The following is a 22,321-nucleotide window of genomic DNA, read 5'->3' as shown; positions in this document are numbered from 1 at the left end:
AAACCACCATTCACTGTTATTAGACTCACCATGTACTCAGTGTGGGCACATTGGTGTTATTATAGAGCAAATGAAACTATCCAGTCTCACCCAGGTTACCTGGAAAGACTCTTCTTCCCTCACTGATAGCCTCACCCTCTCAGTTTGTATCAGGTTAAGTAGGAAAAGGCAAGCTCAGAGGACAGATCAACTGGGTTCTAGACTTGCCCCTAGCATTCGGTCTTGAGTTAATCAAGGAAACAGGCTGTTCAGAGCTTCGGGTCTTCTTGCAAGAGGATTATGTAGTTCTTACTGCATCAGAAGGCTGTGCAAATTAATGAAACTCATCTCCATAAAAGAAGTTTCCGTGTATTTTTAGAATTATTACTTAACTTAAGTTCTTTGTTTTTCAGCCTCTAAAGTATATGGGGTGTGGGCTGTCACTTGGGGAAATTTCTACATCATCCTGCATTGCTTTGGCAGGCAGACTTTCTTGTGAGCTCAATACCAGTTTGCCATTTAAGCTTGAAACCAGTGCTGTTCACAGATTTTTTAAAAGAAAACTAGGGGGCCTTCCCCTGGAGGATCAGTCGGGCAAAATCCATCCCATCCATATACAATCTCCACCTTTAACCAAGAAAACAATTTAGAATAAACCAGAAGAACAAAACTGGGAGGCAAAAGCAGCAGAGGAGGAGACAAGACAGAATGCTGGGCGCAGGAATGGTGATAGCAAGAAAAGAGGTGGGGTGGGGGAGAGAGGAAAATTGGGAGAGAACATAGCCACAGGAAAAAAGAGAGCTTTGACAAAACAGCTTTTCTCTTTAATGTTTATTTTTCAAGTAAGTACATATACGATGTGCTTAGATTGCACTTGTAAGGCATGTTTTCTTTCCATCCCATCCCCGAAGCCAAGATGAAAGGGAAACAAGATTTTAGACAGAAATGATGATCATTAAATTCGAAGGGCTAGGGAAGTCTCCACATATTGCCAGGCTTATGTTCTTTTATCTTTGGGGGAAAGTTCAATCTTAAGCCTTTGCCAAGCCCTTTGTTAATTTGCCAAGAGGCGGAAGTGAAAGTAAAGCAGATCCTAATTATTATGATTGTTGTTATTTTGTGTTTACATGAAGCTTGTGCTCCAAGGTGCTTGGCATTAGGGGAATTATAGGAGGAGAGCTGTGGTTCAGTACTTGTCATCAATCTGCTGTAACAGTCACATGGAAAATCCTCTGTGATTAATGACAAAATGAATGAAACTGTTGAGTGAGCGCACAAATAGTACAATATGTATTGAGTGGGCAAATGTTAAGTGAAAGGGAAAAACGCAAAACGTCATACCGTCTGTACAAGGATTTTCCTGTAGCAGTTGCATTGCAGTAAAATTGCTTGGATGAAGATGCATTCCACTGAGAGGTAGGAAAACATTTTTATGTGACTAAAGCAAGCTCTTACTTAAAAGTAAACTTGGAGGTACTCCTGTTTTCGCTTTTCGCAGTGTTATTTGATGGGGTAAGGCACATGCCTCTCTTAGTAGAAGAGAGAAGCTAGGAAAGAAATGTCTTTGAGCTGTGAGATGCTTGTGTATTCTGATAATATGATTATGTGCATGTGTTCGTATTTTATGACTTGGATAATCTGAAAATCAATTTGCTTTGTCAATGCTTCCTGGATTAGAATTCCACTATTTGGTCCCTATCCTAGGTAAGACATTGTTTGCAAATTGTGCTACTTGTGAGATGTTGCAGTGGTTGCTAAGGCATTTAAGGTACTGATGAAAGTAAAATGGTTGTCATGGTGACTGATAAAAATACATGTTGAAAATGCCCTGGGTTCTTTCTTTTCCAGTCTACTAAAGAAAATTGAGCGGGAAACATGGAGGGAGAGTGGCGTTTCATTAATTGCTACTGTAACTCGTCTAATGGAGAGGTTGTTAGATTACAGGTAAGCTGAGGTGCGCAGTTCTTGAATGTGCTGTGCTCCAGTTAGAAAATCAAATAGGTGGAATAAAATCAACATTCCTCCTGAGTGAATCACTTAGAGAATTGATAATCTGACCATGAAGCCTGCTGTGTTAAGATAAGGAACTTCTAACCAGCTGGTCTGGAGTTTTTAATTTGGGTGTTTTATTTTCTTTTCAATTTGGCTTGTTTTTTGGACAGTTCTTTCGAAGTTTGGTGAATTGAGAGGATTCACAGAAAGTCCTCAAAAAAAAAAAAAAAAGAAAAGAAAAAGAAAAGAAATGTGAATTATTTTGGGAATTTAGATTAACTCATGAGAACCAGTAGACTTTATCCATGTTAGGGCAAAGGCAATGTAACAGAATTGTATACCTATGCTATTCTCTTGAAAAGAGCCAGGTTTGAGGGTGGGGGGTGAAATTTACACTGTCACCTTTTGTATACCTATTTTTTTTTTATTTTTATTCACTGTTATATCAGTGCAACCCACTTAGATGCATGGCAGTTTTGTTTTACCTTAGGAAAGAAACCTCATTGTGGTTGATGTAGAAGCTTACCTGCCACTTCTCACTTCACTTTAGCAGGTGTATGGTAACACACCTTCACTGCTCTTTCTTCCTGAGCCCCCTACCCACTGAGAGGGAACACAGTCTTGACATGGAAGTGAAATTCTTAACAGAAACCATGCTCAGGAGTCTCTGACTCTCCAACCTCACCAGAGGTCGTGAGTCTCTGGCTGGAGCCTCTTTTCTGAACAGATTCTCTCTGGTCTCTGACTACTGTGTGTTTGGGTTTTTTTCCTCCTAAAAGAAGAAATTGCATTTGCCTCTAAGAAGGAAATTCAGAGTTCTGACTGTTGCGTTTTGTTTTTAGGGACTGCATGAAAATGGGAGAGGTAGATGGCAAAAAGATCGGCTGCACAGTTAGCCTTCTGGTTAGTAAACTGTCACCCTTTTCTCCTAACATTTGTTTTTTTTCAGTGAAATATTGTGCTTTGTTTGTTTTTGATTCACAGTGTGGTGTTTTGTCGAAACGTTTAAAAGTGTTTTTAAAAGAACATAGCTAGTTTCAGGTTGAATTAAAGCCCAGAAAATCCTCAGCTCCCAACATTGCAAAAGGCGCCCTCTGCATTCCTGACAGCTCTAATAGTAGAGCCCTATGGGGCCCCAGAGCAATGCCATTGGGTTCTCTGGTTGTGTCACTTTACCCTCTTAGGGTCTTTTGTTGATCTCCTAGGAAAAAGGCACTGTGTCCCAATGAGAGGTCTTTTTATGTCTGTAAAGCAATTTCTTTCTGTCCTTTTCCTTCCTCACAGAGTTATATTCATTCTACATTTTAATAAATATTAGTGATCTCGTCTTTGTGAAAAAATGACAGGTTTATGTTTAACACACTACTTTTCACCCTCTAGCTTCTCTGGCAAACTGACTTAATAATATGTTAAGGTATGTATTATAACTAAGATGACCATACAATGTAGACCTCAAGCAGGACATTATTGAGAGTAAAATTAAGCATGATGTAAAGATAACAGGGTAAACCAAAGTGTCCCAAGCAAACAAAAATTTGTATAAAATGTCACAGAATTAACTATTAAATAGAATGATATTCTCACTGCAGAGCAAAGGTATAACCATTCATCATATTATTTTTTTTGTTTATAAGATTTTATTAAAATTGGCTTTATCATTAATACAGTAATGCAATAAAATAATTTGGTTTTCTCCTCTTGAACAAGGTGTTCCTATGAAGTTTGTAAGAATAACAAAAGATTAGGTGGCGCCTGTGGCTCAAAGGAGTAGGGCGCTGGCCCCGTATGCCAGAGGTGGTGGGTTCATTCAGTATTAATCCTTAATATTTTAATATAGGGAAAGTGAATGCTTTCGTTAGTGTCCTTGAATCAGATGTGCAGGAAGAGATGAAATGCAGGAAGAAGTTTCCTTTAATTGGATTTGAATACAGGAAGAATGTAGTTCTAACTTTATGAAAATCATGGTTTCCATTTCTTGTGCTGTGTGGACTAGACGAGCCCTCACCGTGGACTCTAAGCAATTGCCCCCTCATCCTTGTCCTCCTTCTGATCATCTGACTTCTTCATATACTGTCTTCTCTACTTGTCTGTACCTTGAATTTTTTATTTATTTATTTATTTTTTTTTTGCCTGGTACTGATTCTGTCTTTTCTTAGCTCATTGGTTTTGGCCTTTTCCATTTGTTTACTCCTCTCATCATGCCTTTTCACAACTCGGGACTTCTGCTTTCTTATGGCTTTCTATCTGTTCTCCTGATTTTTTGCTGCATTGCTCCTCTGTGACTATATCCATCTTTACCACACCTGCTACTTCCTCCTCATTTTTAATTTAATTGTTACATGTCTACCTCTAATTTCAATCCCTAAAAAGTGTCTTCCATCAGGCCATAACTTGTTCACGTCTTACACACTTTCTCCTGTAATTTGCACCATTCAACCCAAACAGTAACCTCCCGGCTATCTGCACAAACTCACTGGGTCATCCCATTTCCCCCTCCTCCTAGCATCATTTCTAACCTTGAGCATTCTCATTCCCTCCTTTCCATCTCCTACCTGTGTTTCCCCCATTTCTTGCCTGCTTTCACCATCCTCTCACTGTAGTCAAGAGCCTCAGCGTCAGTTTCTCCCACATCTCTGCTTATATGTCCATATTTGGAGAGAAAAGCCAAGCACTATAGGCTTTAAGTCTTTGCAGTTTGTCTCCTTAACCTCCTTAATCCTTACTTAGCTCGTATGAATGACGAGATCACTTCCTTGGATCAAAAAATTAGTACACTTCCCTAAAAGTGTGTTTACTCTGGTCTTCCAGTAGGAATAAGCCAGAGACGTAACCGTAATCACTGGTGCCATAACTAATCCCTGAGACAAAGAATTTATGCTGATAACTTTGCACTGACCAAAAGAAGTCCTTCTAGAGAAGTTTACATGTTGAAAGCTGTACTAATTTCAAACTAGTACAAGAATACTTATTAAAGGGCCGAATATATCACTTTGAAGCTAATCTTTTTAGCTTCTACTCCATATGGAAAGTTCTTGATGTTTTCTAGAGGCAATATGCTTCTGTTCAACTACTCACTTCCTCTTAGATATTTTTCTTAATTCTTTGGAAGGTTAATTCCAGATTGTCTTCTGGAGAGCTCTGGCATCCCTTCCAAGATCAGAGTTAAGCTCTAGTGTTAAGTTGGTAGAAATGCGTAATGTTTGACATGACTAATACTAGGAAATATAATTATTGTTTTGTTCTTTGTGTCATAAGTTTTCCATACATATGTGAAGGATTTTTATCTGCTGACTGGAGAGATTTTTTTTTCTCTAAAGAGAAGTATTCATTTATATAGGAATCACTTATTTTGTTCTCAAAGAAACCTGCTTCTTACCAGAAAGCTATTAGAGCCAATCATCCTTTAATAATGTAAAACCTGCTGTGGGTTTTAGACTTATATTTATGGAACTGCAACTCTTGCTAATTAAAATGATTTGGGTTGTACTAAGAGAGACATGAAGAGCATTATTTGCTTAGCTTTTTAAAGAATGCCAAGTTGCACAGGAGACTAGAGAAAAGAGGGAAGGATAGAAAATGTATTTATGTTACATTCAAATTAATATCAGTGTCTCAAGGTTAGAAGAGTCCTCGTGTTGATAAATAGACACCTGTTAGGTAGTGGACAGAGGGTGCATTTGATAAAAGATCCTTGGACTTCACATGCAAGTACAATTTAAGTAGCCACATTGGCTAGTTTGGTCCATTACAAAAGCCCTGTCTAGCTCATCAGCATCAAAAATTTTGAGAATTTTTGGCCTTTGCATCTTAGAGAAGCCTGTCACTCCTTCATGTCAACAGATTTATCTTCCCATTATTAATTTTCCCTTCATTCACATACTAAGTAGCATCATTCAAGAGAGGAACAATAAGTTATAACAGTAGTTCATCTTAACTAGTGATTTCGTGCTGTATAATGATCTTCACTGAAAGTGTTGCATTTGGAGGCTCACGGCATCATGCTTATATTTGTATCTTTTGATGTACATTTGTTCCTGTGTTTACTAAGGACTAATGTACTTTTTAATGTGGTGAGAGTGTTTTTGGATACTTATAAGTATGCCTTTAAAATGCCAACATAATGTGCAGGTAAGTAAACATTGAGTTTTTGTTAATTAATATTAAAATATTTAGAGAAGTTCAGAAAGATCTAGATAAGTTTTATAAATAAATATTTTCAATAAGTATGTTCCTATAATAATAATTTGAAATGAAATCTCTTATTTGTCTCTTTATGTTTTTAACATAAACTACAAACATTTAAATTCCAACCCAAGTAAGAAATGCAAAACAAATCTTAACAATAAAGAACATTTTCATTTACCCACATTCTCATCATTTTTTCACATTAAAAAAAAGCTTTTACTTTGTTTTTACTCATCCTCGCCTATCTATATGCCTTAGAGGCTCTTCTTTAAACTATCTTTGAAACTTAAAATTAAAGAAACTATCCTTTGAATGTCAATCAGCAAATTTAATCAATGTGTTAATCTGTCGTGTACTTTAAGATTTTTTACTTGAACAGGCTGATTGTCCATTGACAGTTAATCTAATAAAAAGTAATAGAAAGTAACAATAGTGGCCAGTTCCGGTGGCTCACACCTATGATCTTAACATTCTGGGAGGCCAAGGAGAGTAGATTCACCTGAGCTCAGGAGTTCAAGACCAGCCTGAGCTAGAGCAAGACCCCATCTCTAAAAAATATCCAGGCATTGTGGTGGGCTCCTATAGTCCCAGCTACTCAGGAGGCTGAGACAAGAGGATCACTTGAACCTAAGAGTTTGGGGTTTCTGTGAGCTATGATGGCACTGCACTCTACCAGAGGAACAAAGTGAGACTCTGTCTCAGGGGCAAAAATGTAGAAAGTAACAAAAGAAACATGAACCAGTGATAATAACCCAATATTATCTAGTAATTACGAGGTGATATTTAACACAGACACCGTCAAATTGAAAATATGTCACAGGGCCTCCTTTCTTCATTTTTAAAGAGAAATTTTCAGGAAAAAATGTGTTAGGTCTCTTGGTTCAAGACAGAACTGTAGCAGAGTAAAAGGCAGCTATGATCATTTGTAGGCCTGACTACTAAGGAACTGTCTATACTTATGCTCTTTTTTACAGAACTTCTATAAGACTGAACTGAACAAGGAAGAGATGTATATACGCTACATCCACAAACTCTATGACCTGCATCTCAAAGCACAGAACTTTACAGGTAATTCTGTCTTTTGGCTCAGATTGGGGAAAGTGGGCTGAACACTATATACTAAACATGGTAACTCCGCTAGTTTTTTATAATTAGAGCTGAAGAATCGAGCATTTCTACTTTAAAATTAAAATTTATTTTTTAATTGGATGTATGTAAGTACTCCATATATCATATCATGTATATTTATATTTACATATGAAAAATATATCATATGCATGATATGATACATAAGTAGGGGGTTTTTTTGGACAATAATTCCTTTGCATTATTTTTTAGAGGTTGCTCTTGAGATTGAAAAAATACATACCTAACTTTCCACTGTCCACTTATAGTCAGGGTTTTACCAGGTAAAATTCAAGGTAAATGTGGACACAACTATATAGATTCCCATTATCCTTTCCAGTTTGTATTATAGCTGTCATATGTACTACATCTGCATTCATTGAAAGCCCCATCAGATAATGTCAAAATTTTTGCTTCCAATAATCATACCTCTTTTAAAGAATTTAAGAAGAAAAAGTAGTCTATTATTTTTATTCAGATATTTATCATTTCTGTTATTCTTCACTTCTGAAGTTCTCAGTTTCCCTTTGTTATCATTTTTATTCAGCCTGGAGAACTTGCTTTAAGCATTTTTTTAAAGCAGGTCTACTAAAAAGAATTCTCTTAGTTTTCCTTCATCTGAGGATATTTTTATTTAACCTTCGTCCCTGAAAAATATGTTTGCTGGATACAGAACTATAGGTGAACAGTTCTTTTGTTTCAGTTCTTGAGAAATATGACTCTACTGTCTTCTGGCCTCCACAATTTCTGATGAGAAATATCAGTCATTTAAATTACTCATCTACATGCAACGTGTAACTTTCCTCTGGGTGTTTTCAGAATTTTACCTTTGGTTTTCAGTAGTCTGATTATTATATGTACAGGCATAGTTTGCTGTAAGTTTAACCTGTTTCGGTTTGCCAACCTTCTTGGATTCATAAATTTATTTCCTTTACCAAATGTGGGAAATTTCAGGCATTATTTTCTTAAATATATTTTCTGCACCTATCCTTCTCTTCTTTTGGAGAACTGCAGTGGCATGAATTTTAGTGCTTTTGGTTAACTCCTTGGTTTTGGGCCTCTATTTTTTTTTCAACTTTTCTTCTTTCTATTGTTCAGATTAAATAATTTCTATTGATTCATTCAAGTTCACTAATTCTCTTCTGCTATTTTCGTTCAGCTATTGAGCCTTCCCTGGAAATTTTTGAGTTTTTTATTATTTATTTCTAAAATTTCTATATAGTTATTTTCACTTTATAAATCTACTTACTTTGCAAAGACCTTCTATCCATTCATTTAAGAGTATTTAGTTTTACATTATGGAGTATGGTTATAAAAATTGCTTCATAGTCTATGTCTGAGATTCTAACATCTGTGTCATCTTGGGGTTGGTATGTGTTAATTGCCTTTGCCTTCAGAGAGTTGTTTAGTTTTCCTGGTTCTTTGAATATCAAATAATTTTGGATTATATCCTGGAACTTTTGAATATTATGTTATGAGATTCTAGATTCTGTTAAAATCTTCTGCGGAGTGTTAACTTTTTTCATTTTAACAGCTAACCAAGTTAGGTTCAAATTTTCAAGTCCTGAGCCACCTTCTGAAGGTTGTGATTCTAATGCCAGTTTAGTTTTCAAAGCCCTAGCACTACCGTTCTGGTCTTTCCTGCATATGTGCCACCCATGGGGAGGTCTGGGACCTGGGCAGTCATCTACACCACATTTCATTTCTCAAAGTCTTGGTTACGTTAATCATGGTCCATTCTACACCTATGTACCTTGGACATGAGCCAAGGACATCATACACAGAATTAAAACATCCCTTTTTTTTGAGTGTCCGCCTCTCTGTGATCCTCCCTATTCTTCCCATCTCCCAGAGACTCCCCTTCTTAGCACTCTGACTATAAAGCCAAGGCTTGACCCTCTTCACATCATGATGCACTCCCTACAGTTGGTCTCCCTGTGGACAAAACAGCAAAAGGAAAGAGCCTATGGAAGCCACTGCTGACACTACCATTGCCCCCTCTGCCACCACTTCAGTTTGTAGCTTTGTTCCTGGGACTTACTTAGAATGAGGCCAGAGGAGTCTAAAAAAGCTATCTGCCACAGGGGGTTCTCTTTCCAATACTCCATCTGCAGGAGCTTTACATGGAACCTTTCTGTCTGTTCCCATTTACAGGTCCAGAAGATAGGGAAGTCTAAGCCAAGAGCTATGCAAGGCAAAAAATAAAAACAGAGAACTCAACACTATGTGGTCCCTATTTGAGCTCTGGTTTTCTTCCTCAGTCCACCTGCTCTTATTTACTTTTCACAATTCTCCAGTAGTTGCATTATATATTCTATGCAGGATATTCTGTTATAATCAATGGGAGAGATAGAGAATGAACATGCTTATGTCATCTTAACTAGAAGCAGAACCCTTTAATTAGATTTAGGAACTACAGATCTTGGCCTTTTGCCACACTAACCTTCCAAGGAACTCCTGAATCATGCACAGGCTTTATTATTATTATTATTATTGACACTTTGACACCCTTGGTAGAATGTGTGGCATCATAGCTTCACAGCAACCTCAAACTCTTGGGCTCTAGTGATCCTCTTGCCTCAACCTCCCGAGTCTTGCCTTAGCTTCCTGAGTAGCTGGGACTATAGGCACCTGCCACAACACCTGCTATTTTTAGAGACAAGGTTTCACTCTTGTTCAGTCTGGTCTTGAATTCCTAAGCTAGAGCAATCCACACACCTTGGCCTCCCAGAGTGCTAGGATTGCAAGCCTTAACCACCCCGCCCAGCCACCATGCCCAAGCTTTAAAAGCATAAAGGAACCCTTTTTGGAAGGGTGCTGTGTTCCCCAAATTTAAACCTGCCTCTAGCTAAGGTTCCACTATCTCAGTCAGCAGCATCATTGTTTACTCAGTCTGGAGAACTCTGTATAATCGTTGACTCTTCTTTTCTTAACACATTGATTGCCACACTAGAAAAAAAATCTGTTTCTCTGAGGCCATTGTGTTTTATTAGATCAAGAGATGTTGTGAGATAGATAGATAAATAGATAGATGGATAGATAAACTATGCTTCATGCAGCTCCTGGCTCAAAACTAGCAGGTGTTAAATATAACTTATATGGCAGTTAATATGTTAGCCTCCTTCAAGTAATCATTCATGAAGTTCTGTTGACTGTTTCCTACAAGTCTCTCAAAACCATTTCCTTTTCCTTGTTCTTACTTCCACTGCTTCAGTTAGGCCTTCATCATCTCCTACCTGGCCTGCCTCTTCTCACCAAAGTTATTCTCTAGAACAGGAGTCAGCTAACTGTAACCTTCAGGCTAGTGCCCTGATCTTGTAAAGGAAGGGGTTTTTTTTGTTTTGTTTTTTGTTTTTGAGACAGAGTCTCACTCAATTGTCGGGGTTGACTACCATGGTGTCATAGCTCACAGCAACCTCAAACTCTCAAGCTCAAGTGGTCCCCTTGCCTCAGCCTCCTGTGTAGCTGGGAGTCCAGGTGCCCACCACCATACCCAGCTATTTTTTAAAGATGAGGTGTCACTCTTACTAAGGCTGATCTCAAACTCCTGAGCTCAAGCAATCCACCCACCTCAGCCTCCCATAGTGCTCGGATTGCAGGCATGAGCCTCTGCAGCTGGCCCCTGTAAAGGAGGTTTTATTAGGACTTATCCACACCCACTTATTTACATATCATCTATAGCTGCTTTTGCACCACAGTGGCAGAATTGAGCAGCTGAGATGAAGACCACTGCCTAAATTATTTAAAGTCTGGTTCTTTAAGAGAAAGTTGGCTAACTAACCCCTTCTCTAGGTAAAACTATTGTCAGTTTATATGTTCTACAAAATAAATTTCACATTCTTTACTCAAAGTCTGTCATAAGTAAAACCAATTCAGCTTCATCTTACCACTTGAATCATGTACCTTCTTTTCATCTTTCAACATCAACTCTTTCACCTTTCCCATGAAGTCTTCCCCTTCCTGAAGTTCTTCCTTTCACCAATTTCATGCCCCACCACCCTTCTCCCATAGGCTGAGTTGATTTTTTTCAACTCTTTTTGCCTCATTGCATTTTTTTCCAGATTTTCATTAAAGCACTTATCATATTATTTTGATTAATAGTTCCATATTATATGAGATTATATATTTTATATGTTTACATCCATGCATGTATGTACATGTATAAGATAGATAGGTAGTAGATAGATATATTCAGCGATAGGGTGTGTTCCTTAAGGACCAAGATGTCTTCCTATCCTTAGTCTTCTTAGTTTTTAGAGTAAGTGCCTAGCAATGAGATTTTAATAAATACATCACTAATCCATGCACCCATCAATTAAATTTTAACACCCAGTGAGCATGTTCTTTAATACTGGGAATTCCTGAATCAGTAAGAAAACAATCAAGTAGACTTGTTTTTTTAAAGTCCATAAAAAAAGAAATAAGAGAGGGATGTGAGGACAAGCTATTCCAAATATGTAACACGTTTTGGTTCTCTGAAAGAAAGTTCAAATTTGTCTAATTATAATTCAGAAATGGATAAAACTCTTTCCTTTGTTTATTCAACTTGCAGTTTTTATAGTCCCCAAAGTCATAAGAAATAAGTCATAAAATGTTTTCCATGTAACATTTTATCCTTCCCTCTTCTATCCTCATTCTTGTGTGTCCTTGGAGAAAGTGAAATTGATGGAAGACTTTTTCTAGGATTCTGTTTAAATGGCTTACTCTTTTCCAGCCTTTTGCGCCAGTACCCTCCATTCCTAATTTACCTCCACTCTTCTCCTGTGCTTTTCTTTTTACATATTTCGTGTCCTTACTGTGTACTTCTGACAGTGGTGGAATGACATGGCCTTTGTCTGATTATGTGGTAATGCCTTTTGTTCCAAATTACAAACACTTCTGAAAAGATTGTTGGAAATTTTGGATGTGATTCATTCTTCCCTCTTCAATATGTATCTTCTTGTACAGATGCAGAGAATAAACATGCAATTTATCTCACAGAAACAGTTAACAATTTGTGAATTTGTTCAAAATCAGCCTCCTTGGTGTGTTGTGTTATTCATGCCTCAAAAGTGTTTGTTTTATTATGAGAAATATCCTATATCTTCCTCTACATATCTAGTTTATCTCAGATACCTATTGTCATTCCTAAATCAAATACTGAAACAGGCAAGATTTGTCTTTACACCTTTCTTACGCCATCATTGAGTCATTTGTCAGCTTCCTCTGATAACTTGCCAATGCCTCCCAGTTTTCCCAGGGCAGCTTACCCACATTGGACGTTCTAACCATCCGTAGACTTCCCGCAAACTTGACTGGGAAAGTATTTGTGGGTTGGAAACCTTTATTGGCTCTTTCTTTTCCATTTTTTTTAATTGCAGAAAAAATATGCATAGCATAAAATTTACCATCTTATCATTTTTAAGTGTATCATTCAATGGCATTAAATACATTCACACTGTTGTACAATCATCACCAATCCATCTCTAGAACTGTATTTTAGTCTTTCCAGACTAAAACTTCGTACCCATCAAACACTAAGTCCTCATTCCCTCTGCCCCTGACAACCACCATTCTAACTTCTCACTCTGTGAATTTGACCTTCATTGCCCTTTCTGTCACACCATATAGGCAGCTGGGAAGGGCATCCCTTAGTCCTTCTAATCCTGCAAATTGTCTGTTAGTCTCTAGGGTATTTTCTGAGTTCTCACATGCTAAGAGAAATGCAGAAGAAATTTGAGAGACCAAGAAAATAACTCTTGAGCTCAGTATTAAGAGAAAGTAGGAGTTACTCAAGAGTTAAAGGGAGGAGGGGCTGGAAGGAAATTCCTGTGAGGGCCCTTGGGGGGGAATTGGTGTGAAATGTGAAGGGAACCTCAGCTTGCTGAGATGACAGGAGTGGAGTGTGGCAAAGGGAATGATGACATACATGTGGTTTTCTTAATGCTTAGCATTTGCTGTAAGGATGTGTGGGGAATTAAACATCAGGAAGTCATCTCAGGGTATTTCAGAAAAAATGAAATGACTATTCAAAATACAGCACAGAACTGAGGATCTGGTTATTATAATTCCTGTACGGTCAGAGCTGTCCTGCATGGCTACCTGTGTTACCGGGATTCAGCTCTGTTTCTGTATCCACCAGTTAACTGACATCCTTTAGTGTGGGTTGTCTCTATCCATCTGAGTCATCCCCACAAGAACAAGGCCAGCTAGTGCCCGTGCAACAAGGCATTCTGTCCCTGCTGGGCAGCTTCCTTTTGTCCAACTTCCTCTGGGCCAGAAGGCATCTTGCTCATTCCTGGAAGGTGGGTGTTAGAGTCCAGGGCTCCAACTGTGGAGGCTGGAGGCTTAGCAGCTACTGAGGCTTCTTAAAGGAGACAGGGATGGGCTTCTCCTTGCCTGTGCTATGTGAAAGGACAATGGGAAAATGTGGATAGAGAGGTTGGTAAGGACCAGATCAGGACCAGCCTCCTCTGTCACTTTAGGAAGCCTAAATTTATTATGTTAGCTACTGAGAGTTGGCTGGTTTTAATCAGGGGAGCAACGTGATCATTTGCATTGACAGAAGATCAGATTGAAACTGTGCAAACTAGATGAACGGAATAACAGACTGCTGGTGGGCTAAGAAAGCTTTTGCAACAATAATTGAACCTGGAGATTAGATGAGCTCACCAAAGGTAATTGAAGAGAAAAAGAGCCAGAGCCCATCCCTCATGGGACTTCTACACTAAGGAGGCAAGAGAAGAGTGATAGAGACCCTGGCCTTTCTTATCACAACTACCTTTTATACATGGAGGTGGCCAAATAATAGTATCAGAACTTAGCACTTTACTTTAGGGCTTTATATGTAATTACCCTTAAGCTAAATGAATGAAGAAAAAGAATTCCCATTTATTAATATCATCTTAAAAGCTGCTATTATGTCTTTTGAGAGACATATGGGGTGGTGGTTAAGTGGAATTAATAATGTAAGTGTTTGTCCATTTTATTCAGTTTAGTAAATGAGTTGGCTGTTCCAATGAGGAGGGAAAAATGATTGTAGTCATTCATCAATGATAGTGAATTCTGTCTGGTTCCTATTCTTGATCTGTTTGGCTATATTTATGGTTTAGGAAAAGAAGAGAACTATAGAATAGCAAAATATATCACCTATTTGTCAGCTATGCTTAAAAAGACAGGTCACCTTTTCTATTTATCTGTATATGGAAAATCCAACCATACCAAGCACGTAATGATTTCAGTAGTTTTCACTGAAAGTTTATGGGGCCAGCCACGGGAGTCATGTCATATAGCCCACAACAGCTTTTTTCTCTCTCACACTGACACACACAACGCACACACACTCTTCATCCGGCACAGCTACCCTCTCCAACCCCTACTTCTGTCACTGGATTTTTTCTTTTTATTGTCTTCACTCAGCTCCTCCTGGCTTTCCTGACCCTTCTAAATTCTGCCTGTCCTCTGGCCTGTCCTCCTCCAACAACACCTTCCATTTTTCAGCCCTATAGTTTCCAGAAGAATTTATTTGCCATTTTTTGTTTCCTGAGCACACCCCTTGGAAAGCACTCATAGTCCCCAGGGTACTTACTAAGTGAACTTCCCCAGCAAACAAACGCATGTCTCCCCTCCATCTTTGAACCAGCTGTAAGATATCCTTGGATATTCTTATTATACCGTGCTGTACAGACATCGTAAGGAAAACTAAAACAAAAAGAGAAAGAAAAAGAGCAAGAGAGAGAGAAAATACAGGGAACCCAAAGATTCATTATCCAGGGGAAGCCATCGTTCATTAACCCAATGCTGCATGTATTCTGGACAATTTTCTGCTGTCCCATGATATTTGGAAAATAGCATTTTCTCCAATTTGTTTCAAAGTGACCCCATTTGAAGGGGTGTGTGGACTGGGGTCCTGTCTTAATTATGACCTTCCCTCTTGCCCCATTGGAAGGGGAGTGTGGTCTGGGGACCTGTCTTAATCATTGTCTTTCCTCTTGATTCTCAGAGGCTGCATACACCCTCCTCCTGTATGACGAGCTTCTGGAGTGGTCTGACCGGCCCCTCAGGGAGTTCCTGACCTACCCCATGCAGACGGAGTGGCAGCGCAAGGAGCACCTGCACCTCACTATCATCCAGAACTTTGACAGAGGCAAAGTAAGTCAGGCCCAGTCTCTGCCAAGTAGATTGTGTTAGTGTCCATTTCTGTTTTATTTCCAGTTTACTGATGCCTACTTCCCCAAGCAGGGATCCTCACATTTTAATGTGCATGAGAAATACCTAAAATCTTGTTGAAATGCAGATTCCCAGGCCCTTCCCCACCCCACCCCCAAATCCCGAGATATTCTGGCGTACCTCTTCTAACAAGAGCTCCAGAAGACTCCAAAGTGCATGAATGTGGCATTATGCTTTGATAAACACTGATCTAGACATTTTGACACCCCAGTGACTTTGTCTTTTAGGGCTGCTATAACAAAATACCGTAGACTAGGTAGCTTATAAACAACATAAATTTATTTCTCACAATTCTGGAGGCTGAGAAGTCCAAGATCAAACCTTGATAGATTTACTGTCTGCCAGGGTCCCACCCTGGGGGCAGGGTCCTTTAAGACCTGCCGAGCTGGCTGCAGTCAGTCAACTGAAGAAAAGTAAAGTTAGAAGCTGTGAGAGACAAAGAGACAGGACACACAGCGTAGAATTTTCAAAGGTGGGAAACACAGGGGGTCATCACCCATTAGTGCTGTACCAGCAAATGGCCCCAAGTGTTTGTTCCACTCAGTTTTTATTGAAGGTTATTTTTTCATTAACCCAGAGGGTAAGCTGAGGAAGGGAATAAAAACCTCGGCAGTTTCTCTGAATAAGCATGTCAGCTCCTATTGTATCTATAACCATTAACTTTAAGGGTCTGAGCAGCCTTGAGAAATCTGAAACCTGAGCCTTGTGTGGGGGCAGCACCCTGTCTGGGGTCACACACAGAGATTCCTTACAGGGGTTTAATCCTCACTAGTTCACTGTGGAGTAAAATGCCACCGGCAGCGTCAGGCTCGTCTGAAGAATCAGTGGGACAGAATTTTCTTCTGATCTCTACCCAGAGGGTCTTCCTCTGTGATAAGGGATATAAGCTCTCTTACCCATATTTCAGGGCTCAGGCTGTTCCTGTGATCTCTGCCTGGCCAAATACAAATATCCACAATGAGTATTTGCTTTGGCTGTTGACTGAGCAGGAAACAGCCTAGTTAATGTTTCTCGGTAGGCCTTACACGCAGCTTCCTCTGCAGCCATTGTTTCTTCAGAGTGTTCACAGACCCAGCAGGGGTGGTTGTAAGCTGTATCCCTTACAGACCAGGCTTCTAGGAAAAGCAGGAACTACTCAGATAAGGAATTTTGTGGCTGATTTAGAAAGAGGGATGGAGGGAGGAGGGTGGGGCCTTAGTGTGTGTCACACTTTATGGGGGCAAGACATGATTGCAAGAGGGACTTTACCTAACAATTGCAATCAGTGTAACTGGCTTATTGTACCCTCAATGAATCCCCAACAATAAAAAAAAAAAAAGTAAACCAGCTAACCTGTTTTTATTCCACCTTGCTCAGCTTATTTCTCTGTTTTTTCTATTTTCTGGGGGTATTTTCCCTTGCCAAAAATAAGGTCTTTGGTCCCCATTCTGCCTGCACTGTCTGATGAAGTCACGTTTCCTCATACGTGATGCCTTCCTGCTGTGTCCCCATGTGGAGGAAGGAGGTAGCTAACTCTCCGGGCCTCTATGCAAGGGCACTAATGCCAGTCAGGAGGGCTGTGCCTTTAAGACCTAATTACCTCCAAAGACCCCACTTTGTAATATCATCTTCTTAGGAGTTAAGATTTCAACAAATGAAATTGGAAGGGACACAGACATTCACACCATAGCACTCAGGTATTTTATTCTCTGAAAAACCATTATCACCCCCTCATCTACTTCCCAAATTGGCATGCATTCTGCCTCATCCCATTTTTTTTTCCAAGATAAAATAAATGAAACTGATTGTTTTTAAAGGATTTTCTGGCATCTCGTCATCTACTTAGAGTGTAGATGGCCTAGTAATGCAATTCAGTACCTCACATCACTCCACTTCCTTTCCCTCTTCAATGGCTTAGTTGTCATTTAAAAAATTTGCAAATCTGTGACTCTGACAACCATTATTTATTTGATTTGAACACCTGGATGCTTTGGTGGCACGTGTCTTAGATTTAAATACATCTTCAAAATTGAGAACATTAAACAGAAAATTAATGTACAACCAGTGACTGACATTCTCTTACAAAATGTAATTGGGCGCCTGTAGTCTCAGCTACTGAGGCAAGAGAATCGCGTAAGCCCAAGAGTTAGAGGTTGCTGTGAGCCGTGTGACGCCACGGCACTCTACCCGAGGGCGGTACAGTGAGACTCTGTCTCTACAAAAAAAAAAAATGTAATTGGGTGGGTCTAAAAATTTGATGCAAGGAAATAGCTTTTTTTATATTCTCCTTTATTATTTATCTAACTGCACTGACTTATCATTACCTTAATAATGAAAGAAATGTCTTTATACCCTCCTGCTGTGAAGTTTTCACCTGTATGGCCACCCTGTATTAGCCCATTCCCAGGAGTTTGGGCTAGGTCGGGAATTGCAAACTATGGTCCACAGATCAAATGGCTCACCACTTATTTCTGTATAGCCCAGAAGCTACAAATGTCTTTTAAATTTTCAAATGGTTAGAAGAAATGAATAATAATAATAATAATAATATGTGAAAATTACATAAAATTCATAACATTTCCGTGTCCCTAGTTAAATTCTTACTGGAGCACAGCCATGCTCATTTGCATCTATAAGGGGAGGAACCTGCAGCCTCAGGGCCACATGTGGCCCTCCAGCTCCAGATCCCTGAGAGCAGGCGCTTGACTGAATCCAACCTTCACAGAGCAAATCCCTGTATTAAAAGGATTTGATTTGTAAAATTTGGATTTAGTCAAAAGGCCATACTCAAGATCCAGAAGGTCATGTGTCCCCCCACCCCCAACACCTGTGCTACATCAAAGAATTTTTGCATTTCTGCTGAGAGTAACCAGCTGGGTTAGACCACTCACCATTTGCAAGTACAATTTAGCCAAGCAAGGAATCCAGGGTTCCAGTCATGGATAATTGGGCCTTATGGGTCAGTGGGTACTTTGCTCTTCAGCACTAAGAGCCTATTTATATCCGTCCACTTGGCTATTGTAGATCTATACTTATTTCAAGATGTTGATTCTGGAATGACACTAGAAAATATTATTTCTGCACTGTATATTAATGATTGTTGTGGTGGGTTATCCTTTCCAACTTTTAATTTATAAGTTATGTCTTTATTACATGGTGTTTTCCAGCTTAAAATTCCAGCAATATGATTAAAAGTATATAATAAAGATTAAGGAGTTAGGCTTGATAATATAAAAGCACTCAAATCCTGACCTTTGGGTAGAGGTAAAGAAATGTTGTGGGATAGTTACATTTATATTATTCATCTGTCCACAGTGCTGGGAAAATGGCATTATCCTGTGCCGGAAGATTGCAGAGCAATATGAGAGTTATTACGACTACAGAAACCTGAGCAAGATGAGGGTAAGGTTTCAGGATGCGTTTTAATCAGGTGATGGCCTCCCTCTTTGATCACCTTTCCAGTGTGGTTCTATGAAATTAATTTTGTATTCACCCTGATAGATCTTACAAAAGCCTTTTTTTAAAGATAAGTGTTTCCTTTGAAACGTACCCAGCTATTAATACAAAATATAGCAAATTGATTTGCCATGCTTTTGATTCATTTACAGAAAAGTGAGCTCCTGATCTATTCTAAAAGACCACATCTGAAATTCACAGTCTAATAAAGGATTAATGGTTTTCACTTAAGGCCAGGGGTGCTGGCTCACACCTGTAATCCTAGCATTTTGGGAGACCAAGGTGGGATAAACATTTGAGCTCTGATGTTCAAGATCAGCCTGAGCAACATATTAGATCCTATCTCATGAAAAGAAAAAAATTATTTTAAATTAGCCAGGCATGGAAACATGTGCCTGAAGTCCCAAACAAAACGAGAGAATGAGGCAGGAGGTGCACTTGAGCCCAGGAATTTGAAGTTGCAGTGAGCTATGCTAATGCCACAGCATTCTAGCCTAGGGAACAGAGCAGGACCCTCTCTCAAAATCATGAAAAAAAGCAAAAATAGCTTATTGTGGAAAATCTCCATACCATTTGAAGAGCTCCAACTTATACACAAATTCTCTGTAATGTTAAATCATTCTTAGTCCCATAATCTGCAAATCTATAGAAATGGCTAGGTAAACCATTTTTAAATAATTTAGGGCCAAAGCCTACAGATGTTGACTCTCTGTAGCTTCAGAAATGTGTTTCTATTTGCTAGACCTAAACTAAGGTTTTAGTGCCTAAAACTCAAGGAGTTTAATGTTTAAATGTGGCCCTGAATTAAGTGTTCTATACCTTCTTTGCTTTTAGATGCACAGGTCCTTCTGGCCCTCCGAGTTCTGGTTCTTTAGCATCCTGGACGTGTTGTGTCATCTTGCAAAACCCAGGCTCCTGCTGAGTACTTAGGCTCTCACGGCTTCTAAAACAGCCTCATCAGTTTTTGTATATTAAAAAAAAGATTACATGTTTGCCTTTTCTTTAAGAAACGTACTCAACTGGCAGGAGCTGGCTCTATAGTCTTGGAATAGTATTTCACGTCAGCAGTTCATCGGTATATTTCCTAACATGAAACCGAAGAGAAAAACCTTGTTTTAACTTTAGTCTATCAAGCTGAGTTTGGCAGGTGCTGCCGTTTTATATAAAAACGTTTCCGTTCATCTCTTGGCATCCTGTTCATTTAAGAGAAGTGAGGTGACGATGTTTACCCGGGAGAGCCCTTGGGTGCCATAGTCACTAAGATTTTTATAAACCCAAAGCATATTACACTTCATGCCAACTGCTCTTTGGGGTGCTGTTACTGGGGGGTGGGGATAGGGGATGAGTTTTCAAGAGCAATGTTAGTCTTTCTCTGGAAACCCTGGGGACAATAATACCATAAATGGGAAGCCATAAGCTTTATTTGCTTCATGGTTTCAGCATTGTCAGACACACTTAAGAGCCTGCAGCCCAGACAGCACTTTGCACTATGGGTCTCCTTGGGGTTGTTTTGTCGGTTCATCCCTGCCCAACCTATGCAAGGTGGTACCTACAAATGTCCTAAATTACCTGCCATGCGCTAGGTAGGAGCAAATGCATCTGGCAGGAGATTCTCCAGAAAGGTTTAGCTTCTGATAGTTCATGTTAATTTCTACTTAATTTTGAAGAAAATGATTTTTCTCTGGTGATCACAAGTAACAGAATACCTGATCTTTTAAGCAGGGATCAACGAACTACAGCCTATGAGTTTAGCAGAGTTGAGTTTGTGATGGAGACTGTAGGACCTGCAAAACCTAAAATATTTACTCTTTGGACATTTATAAAAATTTCCAATCTCTTCCTTAAAGCATCACAAAGGGAGTCAGACCTTCTTTTCAGCAAACTTAATTAAAATGATGTTCTCTTTCATATAGAAGAAAAATCCTCTTCTGTGAACTAGTCAAGGCAAAGTGAGATAACATGTTTATTAGCCCTTTTTCTGTGCATTTCTAGATGATGGAAGCCTCTTTGTATGACAAAATAATGGACCAGCAGCGTCTTGAACCAGAGTTCTTCAGAGTTGGCTTTTATGGGAAAAAATTTCCATTTTTTCTAAGAGTAAGTATTATGCTATTTTAATTTTCTTTCATACTTCTAATACAGATATCTCGATCATGAAAACTGAGATGTTAATGACATTTTATAACACAGGTAATAAGACAAGCAAAAACATGATGAAATTTTTTTCTTTTACCTTTTAGTTTGCAAACACTACAATAACTTCTGATTATAACATCCTATGCCTTGCTAAGTTGACTAAATTTTTTTTTCTTTTTTTTTTATTACTAAATCATAGCTGTGTACATTAATGCGATCATGGGGCACCATACACTAGTTTCATAGACCGTTTGACACATTTTCATCACACAGCCTTCCTGGCATTTTCTTTTCTTTTTTTTTTTATATTGTTGGGGATTCATTGAGGGTACAATAAGCCAGGTTACACTGATTGCAATTGTTAGGTAAAGTCCCTCTTGCAATCATGTCTTGCCCCCATAAAGTGTGACACACAAGGCCCCACCCACCTCCCTCCATCCCTCTTTCTGCTTTTCCTCCCCCCCAATAACCTTAATTTTCATTAATTGTCCTCATATCAAAATTGAGTACATAGGATTCATGCTTCTCCATTCTTGTGATGCTTTACTAAGGATAATGTCTTCCACGTCCATCCAGGTTAATACAAAGGATGTAAAGTCTCCATTTTTTTTAATAGCTGAATAGTATTCCATGGTATACATATACCACAGCTTGTTAATCCATTCCTGGGTTGGTGGGCATTTAGGCTGTTTCCACATTTTGGCGATTGTAAATTGAGCTGCAATAAACAGTCTAGTACAAGTGTCCTTATGATAAAAGGATTTTTTTCCTTCTGGGTAGATGCCCAGTAATGGGATTGCAGGATCAAATGGGAGATCGAGCTTGAGTGCTTTGAGGTTTCTCCATACTTCCTTCCAGAAAGGTTGTACTAGTTTGCAGTCCCACCAGCAGTGTAAAAGTGTTCCCTTCTCTCCACATCCACGCCAGCATCTGCAGTTTTGAGATTTTGTGATGTGGGCCATTCTCACTGGGGTTAGATGATATCTCAGGGTTGTTTTGATTTGCATTTCTCTAATATATAGAGATGATGAACATTTTTTCATGTGTTTGTTAGCCATTCGTCTGTCATCTTTAGAGAAGGTTCTATTCATGTCTCTTGCCCATTGATATATGGGATTGTTGGCTTTTTTCATGTGGATTAATTTGAATTCTGTATAGATCCTAGTTATCAAGCTTTTGTCTGATTGAAAATATGCAAATATCCTTTCCCATTGTGTAGGTTGTCTCTTTGCTTTGGTTATTGTCTCCTTAGCTGTACAGA

At 39.0% G+C, this 22,321-nt stretch overlaps 1 protein-coding gene across 4 annotated transcripts in view; it reads left to right on the top strand.

Annotated features, from left to right (window-relative positions):
* The window catches only part of DOCK4 (dedicator of cytokinesis 4), a 471,167-nt gene that overhangs the window by 409,918 nt on the left and 38,928 nt on the right, over nucleotides 1-22,321 (top strand). For 2 of the 4 annotated variants that reach the window (XM_053609304.1, XM_053609303.1), the window contains exons 33-39: nucleotides 1,657-1,683; nucleotides 1,828-1,923; nucleotides 2,814-2,874; nucleotides 7,131-7,224; nucleotides 15,263-15,411; nucleotides 18,784-18,870; nucleotides 20,917-21,021. In XM_053609304.1, the coding sequence (XP_053465279.1) occupies nucleotides 1,657-1,683; nucleotides 1,828-1,923; nucleotides 2,814-2,874; nucleotides 7,131-7,224; nucleotides 15,263-15,411; nucleotides 18,784-18,870; nucleotides 20,917-21,021 (619 nt within the window). The remainder of the gene's footprint in view (nucleotides 1-1,656; nucleotides 1,684-1,827; nucleotides 1,924-2,813; nucleotides 2,875-7,130; nucleotides 7,225-15,262; nucleotides 15,412-18,783; nucleotides 18,871-20,916; nucleotides 21,022-22,321) is intronic. The other 2 variants (XM_053609306.1, XM_053609305.1) reach the window with 1 other exon arrangement.

Source organism: Nycticebus coucang, chromosome 11 (genome assembly GCF_027406575.1).
Source record: "Nycticebus coucang isolate mNycCou1 chromosome 11, mNycCou1.pri, whole genome shotgun sequence".
Classification (NCBI taxonomy): Eukaryota; Metazoa; Chordata; class Mammalia; order Primates; family Lorisidae; genus Nycticebus; species Nycticebus coucang.
Note: the sequence above shows the minus strand (reverse complement) of the source record. Positions and strands in the feature narration are given on the sequence as shown.